Consider the following 15204-nt stretch of genomic DNA (forward strand, 5'->3'; position numbering starts at 1 on the left):
AACTCGTATGCAGAGGGGAGGGAGGAAACCCCCCCTCTCCTTGTAACAGTCAGCCCCGCTCTGAGGGCTGAAAAACCAGGCGGGGTCCAACGGGGCCCAAGTCAGCCCCTCCCCAGCCCTGGAATCCTTCGCATCCGGACCCGGGGCCGAGTCATCTCCCAAAGCACCAGCCTCAAAAGAAAAGGTCGGCGCAGCCATAAAAGCCGGACGGAAGGGGGCCCACTGGTCAGACCCAGAGTCTTCAGCAGGGAGAGCAGACTAGAATGCCTCTGTCGCCACACCGAAAGGGGCATCCCCCCGAGATTGCCCGAGTCTCAAGACCATCTAAACTCTGCTCAGACCCGGAAACCCTCAGACGTTTTGGAGCCGGAAGCGGCTTGGCCAGACCGAATCACAGGAGGGAAAGAATACGGGGGCGTAGACAAAACCAAAGCTGAAGTGACCATCACCCCCAAGTCTGGGTCCCTATAAGCAAAACAGGTCAGCCCCAGGGCATCCGGCATAGTAACCAACCTAGCACGTTCCAACAACCTAAACCTAACATGCAACACTTGCGCTGCCTGTACCCGTTCACTAGACTGGGTAAACTGAGTCACCAGCAAGCAACAAAACTCACAGGACTCTGGGTCGAAGGTATCTCCGACCCAGCAGGCAGCGTGACGGAGGCAAAGACAGTGAGAGTCACCCTGAGACAAGGGGACAGAGCAACCCTCGAACTCACACAAAGCGAGGGAGGACTCGGGGCCAACATCCATCGGGCCCATGCGGCCCCTAGGGGATTCCCAGGATCCTGAGATGGAACTCATGCTCAGGGAAGCCCAGGAAGGGTACTGTTAACCATCGCCCAAACTACCAAACGACACTAAAAGCTGAACCCTGAGACGTGTACACTCATGGGGACCTAGCAGGGGGTACAACCTGAAGAGAATTTAGTACCCAGGAACCGTACTCAGGGGGCAACCAAGAGAGGCAGGAAAACAAAAAGAAAAAGAAAACCCCGCAAGAGGACAGCGTATCCAGGCGGAACAGAGCCGGCCACTTTGAATGGTGAAAACCATTGGTGCACTGGTATGGGGCGCAGTACCCTGCGCCCCATACCAGTGCAAACTGCCCCTTACCCTAAGGTAAACAAAGGGAGACAAAACACCCCAGCACACAAAGGGCGTCCAAAAACCGAGCAGGAAACAGCCTAGCAGAGTCAGAACCTAACGAACTTGTGGAAGGTGGCCCCAAGGGAAGTACTTACAAGGCACCTAGGGAAGGGAGCCCTAGCCTGACACCTGTCAGACGCGGTGTTGAAAGATCGCTCTACGTCAGTGAAATTCAGACCTTATTGTTTGAAGAACAAAAGGGTCATGATATTGATGAAGCTAGGCACAATAAGGACCTAACACAAGGGTTGGATGCAAGTGATACAGCACCGATGAGGACGATACAGCGAGCATATCCAGTTGTAACTCTGAGCACCCCTCTCAAGAGAGGTATGAGGAGCAATGGCCCATAGAAACCCCCGTGTGGTTGGGAGCATTTTATGTCTGCCATCAACCGGATCTGGCATCCAGAAAGGTAGGCACCCCAAAACAAACCCCTATTCTGGTGAAACTGTTGCTACCAAAAGCTGAACGAGTGGACAGAACTTCCCAAACAAACATGAAGTCATCATGTCGCCGCACCGCTGTCTGCGCAACTTCCCCTCCCCGGGAGGGGGAAGGGGGAACCCCTTCCCCTTCCACATGGGGGTAGGTGTGGAAGGGAAGGGGGTTAGGTGTGGAAGGGAAGGGGGTTAGGTGTGGAAGGGAAGGGGGTTAGGTGTGGAAGGGAAGGGGGTTAGGTGTGGAAGGGAAGGGGGTTAGGTGTGGAAGGGAAGGGGGTTAGGTGTGGAAGGGAAGGGAGTTAGGTGTGGAAGGGAGGGAGTAGGTGTGGAAGGGAAGGGGGTAGGTGTGGAAGGGAAGGGGGTAGGTGTGGAAGGGAAGGGGGTAGGTGTGGAAGGGAAGGGGGTAGGTGTGGAAGGGAAGGGGGTAGGTGTGGAAGGGAAGGGGGTAGGTGTGGGAGGGAGGGTAGGTGTCAAAGACTTTGATGTATTGTATTAATTTTTTTTAATGAACTTTATGACAGTTATTTTGAGCTGGACTGAATATTTTGCAGTGTCTCTCTAGCACCTTCAATATCTTGCATGAACATTTGAAAGATTGCTTGTGGTATGTGTGCTGAAGCTTCATCTACCTCACTGTTGACAAGCCTCTTCAATGGACTCTGTTAACAACTTAATAACTGCGCCAACCGAGTATTCTCAGTCAGCGTGAAACTGCGCCAACCGAGAAAACTCTTTTTTTATTTTTCGGTACCAATTATAAATGTGTATGAAGTTGGTTGTGTACGAAATGGACTCTTAGGACCTCCAGTGAGAGGCAGCCATCTTGGAAAAAATTCCCAGAATGCCCTAGGGCTGCTGGCTGGGTTAGTACTGAATGAGCAACCATGGGTAGCACACGCGCCTCTGGCTCCCAAACACCTGTCCGATGCGGTGTTGAAAGATAACGCTCTGTCGGTGAAATTCAAACCTTATTGTTTGAATAACATAAGGGTCATAATATTGGTGAAGCTAGGCGCAATAAGGACCTAACACAAAGGTCGGATGCAAGTGATACAGCACCTATGGGGACGATACAGCGAGCGTATCCAGTTGTAGCTCTGAGCATCACCCTTGCAATCCTATGCTATCTCCAATTTATTTAGATGATAAACTGATGAATCGTTTTCTGGGTTCAGTGATGATACATCTGATACAAGTAGCATAGATGAACAGTGTTAGCGGCTTCCATGGTGGTGTTTTCCACAGATATTTTCAAGAATGCCTGAATCTCTTCCTAACTGACGGACACTCTTTGAGGCTAGCTGAATCTCTTCCTGTGTGGGACCATACAAAGCGATCTTTTCAAGACTACCTTACAAATTGATCTTTTCCTATAATCTTTTCAATACTACCTTATGCTTTACAAGTTTGGCTACATACAACCTACAAGTACTAAAGCCAAGGGTGTACGTGAGTGCATTATTTGCAAGCACACAGAATGAAGAAACAGGAAGCGAAAATTTATCTGTACCTGGTGCACTGAGAGCGAAGTCGCGCTGTGTACCATGGACTACTTCGTTGATTATTACTCACTTCAGAAGTACTGAGTGTGTAATACAGTGTGTTACTGTGTAAATAGTGTGTGAAACTGTACACATTGTAATTTTAGTGAATTTTTAACAGGTAATATTGCGACAATAAACATTTATTGTGGACACATTACTGACACATGTATCACAGTTCCAGGGAACATTATGAACATTCTACTGTATATATATTGTAAAGGACACAAATGTGCATCATATACGATAAAAAACAAAACAAATAAAACCGCACTGGAAATACATAAAACAAATAATTTAAAATATATTTGTGGCAACACCTGGTGCTTGAATGGTCCGCACGACCGTGTCTAGGCGACTCACGCACGGGTGACCAGGCCCTGATGATGTCAGAGCGCACCTTGTCCACGTCCCTACAGCCAAAGTAAGTGGAATTTGGTATTTATTTTTACATAGACATGTTCAGGGAAAGGAATTTATCATTTTTGAAGAAAAAATAATTTTTGGGGAACACTTTATTTCATGCGCACCAGGGGAATTTCACAATAAACGCGAAGCAACACGGTTGTTAAAGACTCTTACATCTTTAAAGATGTAGTGCGGCAGCAGTAATTGGGGAAAGCTCAGAGAAAGGCAAATAATATGATTCTGTACAACCTACCCTCAAAATAGGAGAGACCAATTCCAGTTGTGGTAAAGGATAAAGAATAATTAGTGCACGGGACGACACTGGGGACGGCTGTCTTGGATGCAGCAAAATAGCTCACACGCACATTTTCTCCATCTGAAATGGAAAGGTTAAAAGTACAGTAAACTGAATGAAGTACCATATGTGTCTTCAAGCTACCTTTCTATAATTTAAAACAATCCTTTCTCCAATACAGTATTTTGGGAATAACACTCATGAGCTCCATATCCCCCATCATAAGCAGTTCACATTTACCTCTGTCATTGAATAGTAACATTATTTGACTGGAGAAGATGAGAGCAGCATGGAAAATCCCAGTGGCTGCCTGAAGCTAACTAACAAGAGTAAAAAAACCAGCGTTGAATGTAATGAAACACCATTTTCTGGGTGAGTCCCGGAGGCTCCCCGGAGCTATCCCAGGCTGATATGCTAATGTCAGACTTTGGCATCAGTCATGTGTATGGAGTTCTTAGGCCTACCGGGGACCACGGCCAGAACCGGGCCCCCTCAGAGAGGCAAGGGGAGCAATGGCCTATAGAAGCCCCCGTGTAGTTGGAAGCATTCTATGTCTGCCATCGACCGGAACAGGCACCCAGAAAGGTAAGCGCCCCAAAACAAACCCCTATTCTGGTTAAAATTGCTACCTAAAACCGAACTAGTGGATAGAACTCCCCAACCGAAAACAAGCAAACTAGTGTGACGTCACACACTGCCGCGCCGCTGTCTGCGCAGCTCCCCCCTCCCCGGGAGGAGGAAGGGGGAGCCCCAGACCCCCCGCGCCGGCTACCCACACCTCAGTTCTTGAGGCTGGATGTCAAAAACGCGAAAAACCGCCGACCGGAGGGAGGGAGGGAGGGATGCCGGGGAGCCTCCGGGTCACACCCAGAAAATGGCGTTTCATCATATTCAATGCTGGTTTCCTGGGGGGAGCCCCGTCGGCTCCCCGGAGCTAACTACCCACAGACAGAAAAAGAGGGACTTACCCGGGAGGCGGTCGTCGCTCACCCCTCAACTCGAAGCCGAGACAACTGGCTGCAACTGCCGACCCAAAGCAACACAGGCCCGACGAGGCCCAGGGACATTCACAAGGTAACGAGCAGCCAGGACCCTGTTCGACCGCCAAAATCCCCGCGCCCGAATATCAGACCAAGACATTCCCAAAGACGGCAGCAAGAGCCGCGAACTTACGAACGTCATGGGCACGGGGATAGACCGCAGGCTGGCTGGACCTAATAACCCTGCGGACGACCTGAGAGACCCGAACCCGTGAACAGGGAAGAAAGGAAACCGGAATCAACCCACAGCGCGTCCCCAGACACAGAAGCTGTGGCGCGCAAATAACGGCGAAGCGCCGCAACCGGACACAAAACATGATGCACCCCCCGAACAGACAAGGAGCTAACACGACGAAGACGCAACAAGAAACGGAAGGACCGCCAGGAAACTTCATACTGCCGCCGAGAAGAAGCCCTCAGGTGGGACACCAACAAGGAGGCCACCTGATCACCATAGAGATGATGATAGACTCGAGTCAAAAAAACCATACGCGAAGACTCGAGGAGAAGATCGAACCAGCTACGTGACGTACTGGCCCGATCTGCTGAAAGAGGCGGAGCCGCGGGAAAACCCTCGGGTTCGGACACCGAGCAACCAGCGCCTGAAACCAAGGCTGCGCCGGCCACCAAGGGGCCAGAAGGACAACTCTCCCCCGGTAAGTCTCTAAGCGAGTCAGGACCTGGAGCAACAGCCGAACCGGGGGAAAGAAGTACAGGAACCCCCACCTCGACCAGTCTAGCCGAAAGGCATCGACCCCGACGGCCTCGCAATCGGGGAAGGGCGCCGCATAAACAGGAAGACGCCACGACCACGCCAACGCGAAGAGGTCCACTTCGGGGCGCCCGAACGTCTGGCAAAGCCAACGGAAGGACTCGTCGTCGACCGTCCACTCCGTGGAGAGGGGAACGAAGCGAGACAGGGCGTCGGCCAAGACGTTGGACATGCGCCGTACGTGAACCGCCAGGAGAGCCAAACCCCGAGAACTCAGCAGACAAGTCACCCGAAGCGACCAACCCCAAAGAGACAAGGACCGCATCGAACCCCCGCGGTTCAGGCAATGAACCACCGGAGAGCAGTCCGAATGGAGCCGAATCGTCGATCCGCGGGCCACCCAAATCCTCCGCAGAGCAAACCACACCGCCGCAAACTCCCGCACCGTACTGTGAGCTCGACGGAAGGACGAATCCCAACGCCCCTGGCCGGCCTGGTGAGCACTGGTCACAAAACCCCAGCCGAGAGACGACACATCCGTGTACACATCGAGCGAGGGCTCGGGTAGGCGCCAGGGCACTGAACCCCGAAAAACCCGAAGAGGAAGCCGGTGACGCAGCAACCGACGCAAGTCCCCCGGGGGTCGAACTCTGCGATCGCGAGAGAGGCGGAAGGGGGAACCCCGAAGGAACCAGAACAGCCGTCGAAGCCAAACCCGACCCGGCGGGTAGACCACCATCGCGAAGTTCAGGCTCCCGCACAGCCCCTCGAGCAACCGCCGGGTGACCCGAGGGCCCTCCAGAAACAGACGAAGGCGGGACCGCAGCCGCAGGAGAGACTCCGGAGGGAGAGACAAGGAGGCGGTTCGAGAGTCCCACACGAGACCCAGCCAAGTCCGAACCTGAGAGGGAACCAGATGGGACTTCCTCCAGTTCACCAAGAACCCGAACCCGGCGAGCTGGGAAAGAACCAAATCCCTGGCTAGCAAGCAAGCTGACTGGCTGGGAGCCCAAACCAGCCAGTCGTCGAGGTAGGCCAACACCCGAACACCTAGGAGACGCAAACGAGCCACCACAACCCGTGTAAGGCGTGTGAACACGCGAGGTGCCAGGTTCAACCCGAACGGGAGACAACGAAAGCGGTAACTCAGACGCCCCACCAGAAAACCGAGTCAGTCCCTGAACCGCGGATGAATCGGGACATGCCATTAAGCGTCCCGGAGGTCCAGGGACACCATCCAAGCTCCCGGCTCCAAGAGGAGCCGAACCTGAGACAGCGTAGACATCCGAAAGGAGGGGCAATGAACCCAGGGGTTCAGACGGGACAAGTTCAGAATGAACCGCAGGTCCGCGCAGTCCCGTTTCGGAACCGGAAACAGACGGGAAACCCATCTGAGGGACGACGTCGTTTCGACGACGCCCAAGCGTACCCACTCCAAGACGACTCGACAGAGCGCAGGGGAAGAAGCCTGCCCCGACCCCCCAAAGGGGGGAGGGGCCACCCAACGCCACCGCAGGCCGCGAGACACGACCCGAAAGGCCCACGAATCGTGGGACCAGGCGCGGGCGAACAGCGCAAGCCGCCCCCCCATCGCCCCGTCAAAGGGGCAAACCGCGAAAGGGCTGGCGTCCCTTACGAGACCCAGAACCCCGCACAGCGCGAACACCGCGCCGACCAGACGAGGGAGGGTCCGCAGGAGGAGCCAACCCCAAACCTGACACCAGAGGCCTACCACGACGAGAGGAACCCCGAGCCCTGGCACGACCTTTCCGGGAAGACCCACCCCGGGACCCCCGGAAAACCAACAAGTCCGACATCGGACGACAAGCCGCCGACGCAGCCTGAATAAACTGCGCCACGGCCGACTCCCCAAACAGGAGAGGACAAAAAGGTGAAGAACGCCTAAGAGCCAGAGCCCAAGCAGATTCCACGGAGGAACCCAGCACCGCCTGCCGACACGCGAGACGGGAAGCATAGAACAGGGAAACCGCATCCCGCAAAATCGGCGTGAACAGCTTCAACAAGGCAGGCGACGAACGCGCAGCCGAGGACAAGGTGCCGGACCCCGGGACGGACCCAAGCGTCCCCACATCCTCCACGAGCCAATCCAAAGACAGCTCCAGGAGGGAAAAGAACCGCAAGGCCGAACACAAAAGGCCCCGAGCGCGCAAGTCCTCCGCCACGAGCGCCGCCGAAAGGGAGGGAACCTGCACATGGAGCTGAATAACGCCCACATCGCGGGGAAGGGCAGGGGCAAACAAGCACTCATTCAGGTACTCAAGATCACCCCCCAGGAAAACCTGAAGCACCGTGGAAGCTTCCCGCCACTCCAGCGTGTGGGAACGACAGAAGGAATGCCAGGAATCCAGACCAAACAAGGGGCAGTCTGCTAGCCAGGACGACTCCGGAACCTCGTAACGGAGCCAGAAAGGGAACGAAGTCCCAAACCTGAACGTGGACGGATCCATTTCCGAGGCATAATCCGGGTCACGCAGGAGGTAAGCTGCAAAGGCCGCTCGCACCACACCAGGTTGGATGCGATAAGCCGAAAACCTCCGGAAGGACGGAACCGACGTACCCGGGGGAACACGGAACCGTACCCGGGGAGGGGCCGACACCAAATCCAACTCGTACGCAGAGGGGGGGAAAGAAAACCCCACTCCTTGTAACAATAAGCCCCGCTCAGTGGGAAGAAAAACCCAGGCGGGGTCCAGCGGGGCCCAAGGCCCCCAAGTCAGCCCCTCCCCAGCCTCGAGGTCCGTCACCACAGGACCCGAGGCCGAGTCCTCTCCCCAAGCCCCGACCCCACAAGACAAGGACGGAGCAGCCGGAAAAGCTGGAGGAAGGGGGGCCCACTGGTCAGACCCTGAAGCTTCGGCCGGGAGACAAGACTCGAATGCCTCTACCGCCCCCCCGGAAGGGGCAATCCCCGAAGCTGCCCGAGTCTCGAGATCAAGTAACCCCTGCTCCGACCCCGAAACCCTCAGACGCTTCGGGGCCGGAAGCAGGGGCAGGGGACCAGAACGAACAGAAGGGGAAGGACGAGGAGGTGCGGACTGAACCAGGATCGAAGCGACCCCCACCCCCAAGTCCGGGTCTCGAAAAGCAAAGCGGGGCAGCCCCGGGGCATCCGGGGAAGCAACCAACCGAGCGCGTTGCAACAGACGAAACCTAGACTGCAACGCACGTGCCGCCTGTACCCGAATAGAATCATCAGAGGATTGGGTAAATTGAGTCACAAGCAAGCAGCAACACTCACAGGACTCAGGGTCGAAAGTATCACCGACCCAACAGGCAGCGTGGCAGAGGCAAAAACAATGAGGGTCACCCTGAGACAAGGGGACCGAGCAACCCTCAAACTCGCACACAGCGAGTGGGGACTCCGGGGTCACATCCATCGGACCCACGCACCCCCTAGGGGATTCCCAGGGTCCTGAGCGTTTACTTTAAGAGGACTCGCGCTCAGGTAGTCCCAGGCAGGGTGCTGCAAACCGGCGCCCAAAACTACCAAGCAAACTTCTAAAGCTGAACCCCAGGGACGTGTACACTCACGGGGACCTAGCAGGGGGCGCCACCGAGGAGAACAGTGGAAGGGCAAAAACAAACTGAATAAAATGACAGAACCCCCCACCAGGCAAAAACAAAAAGAAAAACAAAACCCCGCAAGAGGACAGCGAACCCCAAGGAACAGAGCCGGCCGCGATGTCGGGAAATACAAGCTGAGCAGCACCCTGCGCCCCTACCAGTGCAAACTGCCTCTTACCTGCCGGTAACAAGGGAGAACAGAACACCCAAGAGCCCAACAGGCGGCCGAAAAACCGAAAGGTAAAACGGACCAGCAGAGGCAGACCCCGAGGAGCCTGTGGAAGGCGGCCCCAAGCCCCAAGGGCAGTACTTACAGGGCACCTAGGGAAGGCAGCCCTAGGCGCATGCAGCCCGAGTACTGAAGATAACTCCTGGCTCTCGCACCCACAAAACTAACACCACACTCAAAGCACAGTGCAGTAGCGACACCGGAGCCAGAGCACACGACCATCGCCTATAGCATCAGCCTCAAGAACTGAGGTGTGGATAGCTGGCGCGGGGGGTCTGGGGCTCCCCCTTCCCCCTCCCGGGGAGGGGGGAGCTGCGCAGACAGCGGCGCGGCAGTGTGTGACGTCACACTAGTTTGCTTGTTTTCGGTTGGGGAGTTCTATCCACTAGTTCGGTTTTAGGTAGCAATTTTAACCAGAATAGGGGTTTGTTTTGGGGCGCTTACCTTTCTGGGTGCCTGTTCCGGTCGATGGCAGACATAGAATGCTTCCAACTACACGGGGGCTTCTATAGGCCATTGCTCCCCTTGCCTCTCTGAGGGGGCCCGGTTCTGGCCGTGGTCCCCGGTAGGCCTAAGAACTCCATACACATGACTGATGCCAAAGTCTGACATTAGCATATCAGCCTGGGATAGCTCCGGGGAGCCGACGGGGCTCCCCCCAGAAAACAGCGTTGAACGTATTGAAACACCATTTTCTGGGTGAGCCCCGGAGGCTCCCTAGAGCTTATCGGGCTAATGTATGTTATGTTAGACCGGGACATTAGCTATGGAGTTCAGACCTACCAGGGACCAGCGCCAGAACCTGGCCCCTTCAGAGAGGTTTCAGGGAGCAATGGCCCTGGAAAACCCCATATGGTTGGGGGTTTGCCTTATCTGCCATCGACTGGGGTTAGGCACCCAGAAAGGTAGGCGTAACAAAACAAACCCCACATGGTAAGAAACTACAACAAAAACCGAACAGAAAGGTAGAAAACTCCCTACAATCCCAAGGAAAACAATCAAACAATCAATTTACTGCCGCGCCGGTCGTCCGCGCAGCCCTCCCCTCCCAGGAGGGGGAGGGGGGCCCCCAGACCTCACCACGCCGGCTGCCTTCAGTTCGGAAACTAGGCTTCAACCAACGCGAAAAATCCCGCTGACCGGATGGGAGGGAGGGTAGCCAGGGAGCCTTCGGGGCTCACCCAGAAAATGGCGTTTCATTACATTTAACGCTGGTTTTCTGTGGGGAGCCCCTACGGCTCCCTGGAGCTACATACCCAAAGAGAAGGAAAAAGAGGACTTACCCAGGAGGCAGCGGCCACAATCTCCTCAACATGAAGTCGAGACAACTGGCTGCAACCTGCGACCCAAAGCAACACAAGAACGCCGAGGAGCAGTGATGTTCACCAAATAGCAGGCGGCCAGGACTCTGTTCGACTTCCAAATCCACGCGCCCGAATATGTGCCCGAGACATATTACCAAACACGGCAGCCAAAGCCGCAAACTTCCTAACGTCATGGGCGTGAGGATAGACCGCAGGCTGGCTAGACTTAATAACCCTGCGGACAACCTGGGAGACCCGAACCCTGGAACAGGGAACGAGGGAAACTGGATCAACCCAAAGCACATCCCCAGCCACCCCGGCTGAAGCGTGCAGGTAACGACGAAGCGCTGCAACTGGACACAACACATGATGCACCCCCGGCCGAACCAACCAAGCATCAATGACCCACGGACCCCTCCGGAAAGCAGCCGTCTCGTTCTTCGCCAGAAAGGACGGAGAAGGCTGCAAACGGACAAACCTACCCCCAGGACCAAAAGAGCAGAAACCCCTGTGCCGGAGGAGAGCATGAAGCTCCCCTACCCAGCCCCCAGAGGCCAATGCCAACAAAAACAAACCCTTGGAAAAACAATCCGGAACCGAAGGGGCCACCACAAACCGAGGAGAGGAAAGATATGAGAGCCCCCTGTCCAAGGACCAGGAAGGCTCAGGAGGCGCATGAGCAGGCCAGAGGTGAAACATAGAACGGGAAAGCTTACGAAACGGGGCAGATGTGACGTCCACCCCGAAAGCAAGCTTGAGAGGCTCCGCCAGCGCCTCACGATACAAGGCAACAGTATTAGGCATCATATGACGGTCCTGAAAAAGCCAAGAAAGGACAAAACAACCTGATCCGAAAGAAAAGACAACCTACGAAGAGCCAGAAAATGGCGAAAAGAATGACAGGAAACTTCATTCTGTCACCGAAATGAAGCTCTCAGGTGGGACAGCATCAAAGAAGCCACCTGATCACCATAGAAATGGTGATACACCCACGTCAAAAAGACCAGACGCGAAGAGCAGAGAAGGTTGAACCAGCCCCGTACCGGATCGGACCACCCTGCTGAAAGAGACGGAGCCACGGGAAACGTCCCAGGTTCGGGCACCGAGCCAAAAGCACCGGAAACCAAGGCTGGGCCGGCCACCAAGGGGTCACGAGGACTACTCTCCCTGGGAATGTCTCCAATCGAACCAGAACCCGAAGCAACAGCTGGACCGGAGGAAAGAGGTACAGGTAACCTCACCTCGACCACTCCTGCCGAAAGGCATCCACCGCGAACGCTTCACAGTCGGGGAAGGGCGTCACATATATTGGGAGACGCCGAGACCACGCCGACGCAAAGAGGTCCACATCTGGGAGACCGTACGTCTGGCAGATCCAACGAAATGAGTCGTCGTCGACCGTCCACTCTGTGGACAGGGGAAGGAAGCGAGACAGACCATCCGCCAGACCATTGGACACTCCTCGGACGTGAACCGCACGGAGAGCCAATCACTGAGAATCCAGCAGACGGACCACTCGAAGGGACCAACCCCAAAGAGCTAAGGACCGAAGAGAACCCCCGTGGTTCAGGCAACGAACCACTGGAGAACAGTCCGAATGGAAGCGAATGGTCGATCCCCAAGCGACCCGAATCCTCCGAAGCGCGAACCAGACAGCCGCAAACTCTCGAACCGTGCTGTGAGCCCGATGGAAGGACGGACACCACCGTCCCTAGTCTGCCTGGTGAGCACTGGTCACAAAGCCCCAGCCGAGAGACGACGCATCCGTAAACATATCGAGCGAGGGCTCGGGAAGGAGCCAAGGCACCGAACCCCGAAAAGCCCGATGAGGAAGCCGGTGACGCAGCAACCGACATAAGACCCCCGGAGGACGTACCCAACGATCGCGAGAGAGGCGGAAAGGACGTCCCCGAAGGAACCAAAACAGACGCCGAAGCCAAACCCGACCCGGCGGGTAGACTAGCACGGCAAAGTTCAGATTCCCGCACAACCGCTCGAGCAACCGCCGAGTGACCCGGGACCCCGTCAGAAACAGCTGACGGCGGTCCCGCAGCCGCCGCAACGCCTCTGGAGGGAGAGACAAGGAAGCGGTCCGAGAATCCCAAACAAGACCCAGCCAGGTCCGAACCTGGGACGGAACCAGATGGGACTTCCTCTAGTTCACCAGGAACCCGAACCTGGCGAGCTGGGAAAGAACCATATCCCTGGCGAGCAGACAAGCTGACCGACTGGGAGCCCACACCAGCCAGTCGTCGAGGTAGGCCAAAACCCGAATCCCTAGAAGACGCAGACGGGTCACCACAACCCGGGTCAGAGGCATGAAAATGCGAGGTGCCAGATTCAAGCCAAAAGGTAGGAATCGAAAACGGTAAGCGTGACGCCCCACCACGAAACCTAACCAGTCCCTGAACCCCGGATGAATAGGAACGTGCCAGTATGCGTCCTTGAGGTCCAGGGACACCATCCAGGCACCCGGCTCCAACAGAAGCCGGACCTGAGACAGAGTAGTCATCCGAAAGGAGGGGCAAGGAATCCAGGGGTTCAGACGGGACAAGTCCAGAATGAACCTCAGATCCGCACAGCCCCGTTTTGGCACTGGAAACAGACGGGAAACCCACCTGAGGGACGTAGTCGTTTCGACCACGCCCAAGCGCACCCACTCCAAGACGACTTGACGAAGCGCAGGAGAAGAAACCTGCCCTGTTAGCCCCGAACCCCCCAAAGGAGGACGAGTCGCCCAACGCCACCGCAGGCCGGATGACACGAACAAAAAGGCCCACAAATCGTGGGACCAAGCGTGGGCAAACAGAGCGAGCCTCCCCCCCCATCGCCCCATCAACGGGGCAAAGCGCGAAAGGGCCGACGCACCTTACAAGAACCCAACCGTCGAACAGGGCAATCACTGCACCGACCAGACAACGCTGGCCCCGAAGGGAACAACAGCTCAGAAACTGACACCAATGGCCCACCTCGACCAGCAGAACCCGGAACCCTGGCACGACCCCTCCGAAACTGCCAAGAACGACTGCTCCGGAGAATCAACAAGTCCGCCATAGGACGACAACTAGACGAAGCCGCGTGCAGAAACTGAGAGACCTCAGTCTCTGCAAACAGCAACGGACAAAACGGAGACGAAAACCTAAGAGCCAGGGCCCAAGTGGATTCCAAAGAGAGGGCGAGCACAGCCTGACGGCACGCGAGGCGAGAAGCAAAAAACAGAGACATCGCTTCCTTCAGGAGGGGCGCAAAGACCTTCAACAGTGCAGCCGATGCCCTAGCTGCCGAAGACAGCGCCCCGGACGAAGGCCCTTCACTCAACACTCCCACATCCTCCTCAAGCCAAGCATAAGAGAGCTCGAGAAGGGAAAAGAAACTCAAGACCGAAGCCAAATGCCCACGGGAGCGCAACTCCTCTGCAACCAACGAAGCTGAAAGCTGAGCCGAGGAACCTGCACGTGAAGCTGGAAAAGGTCAACATCCCGAGAAAGCACGGGAGCGAACAAGCACGCATTAAGGTGCTCAAACTCGCCCCCCAGGTAAACCTGCATAAAAGTAGCAGTTTCCCGCCAATCAAGCGTGCGGGTCCGACAGAACCCATGCCACGCCCTCAACAAAAAGAAAGGGCAGTCTGCCAGCCAGGAAGACTCCGGAACCTCCAAACGCACCCAAAAACGGGAAGAAGAACTGAACTCAAACGAGGACGGATCCATTGGGGAGGCATAACCCGGGTCTCGCAAGAGGTAGGCAGCAAGAGCTTCCCGAGCCACCTTCGCAGAGATACGGGATGTAGCAAATCCCTGGAAAGATGGAGCCGAGGTACCCAAAGGCGCCCGGAACCGAACCCAAATCACTCATACAGGGAAGGGGGGGTAAGAAAACCCCTCCCCCTGCAACAATAAACCCTACGGGGAAGGCAAAAGCACCCAAGCGGGGTCACAGGGGGCCCAAGGCCCCCAGGTCGACTCCTCCCCAGCCCCAGGATCCCCCACGTCGGGACCCGGGGCAGAGCCGTCCTCCAAACCCTCTACCCCTGAAGAAAAGGTAGAGTCCAAGAGAAACGCAGACAAGAAGGGGGTCTGCTGGTGGGACCCAGAAGCCTCGGCAGGAGGAACCGGCTCAAATGCCTCCGTCCCCGACCCGGATGGGGCAGCCCCTGAAGCAGCCCGAGTCTCACTACCAACTAAACCCTGTGCCAAGGCCGAAACCCGCATACGTTTCGGAGCCGGACACAGGGGGGGGGGGGGAGAGGTGCAGGAAGAACCACAGGGGAAGGACCAGAGGGCGCGGCTGGAGCCAAAGCCATAGCGACCAACGCCCCCAGGTCAGGGTCCCTAAAGCCAAAACGGGGCAGCCTCGGGGCATCCGGGTGGGAAACCAACCTAGCGCGTTGCAATAACCTAAACCTAACATGCAACTCTGATGCTGCCTGTACCCTAATAGGAACATCCGCAGAGTAAAACTGGAGCATAAGCAGAGAACATGACTCGCAAGACTCC

General features: G+C 56.1%; 1 protein-coding gene across 3 annotated transcripts in view; it reads right to left on the bottom strand.

Moving 5' to 3' along the window:
- Positions 1-15204, bottom strand: part of LOC138349579 (probable tRNA (uracil-O(2)-)-methyltransferase) — a 143144-nt gene that overhangs the window by 77990 nt on the left and 49950 nt on the right. For all 3 annotated transcript variants that reach the window (XM_069309422.1, XM_069309424.1, XM_069309423.1), the window contains one exon: positions 3797-3919. In XM_069309422.1, the coding sequence (XP_069165523.1) occupies positions 3797-3919 (123 nt within the window). The remainder of the gene's footprint in view (positions 1-3796; positions 3920-15204) is intronic.

This window comes from Procambarus clarkii, chromosome 65, assembly GCF_040958095.1.
Source record: "Procambarus clarkii isolate CNS0578487 chromosome 65, FALCON_Pclarkii_2.0, whole genome shotgun sequence".
Lineage (NCBI taxonomy): Eukaryota > Metazoa > Arthropoda > Malacostraca > Decapoda > Cambaridae > Procambarus > Procambarus clarkii.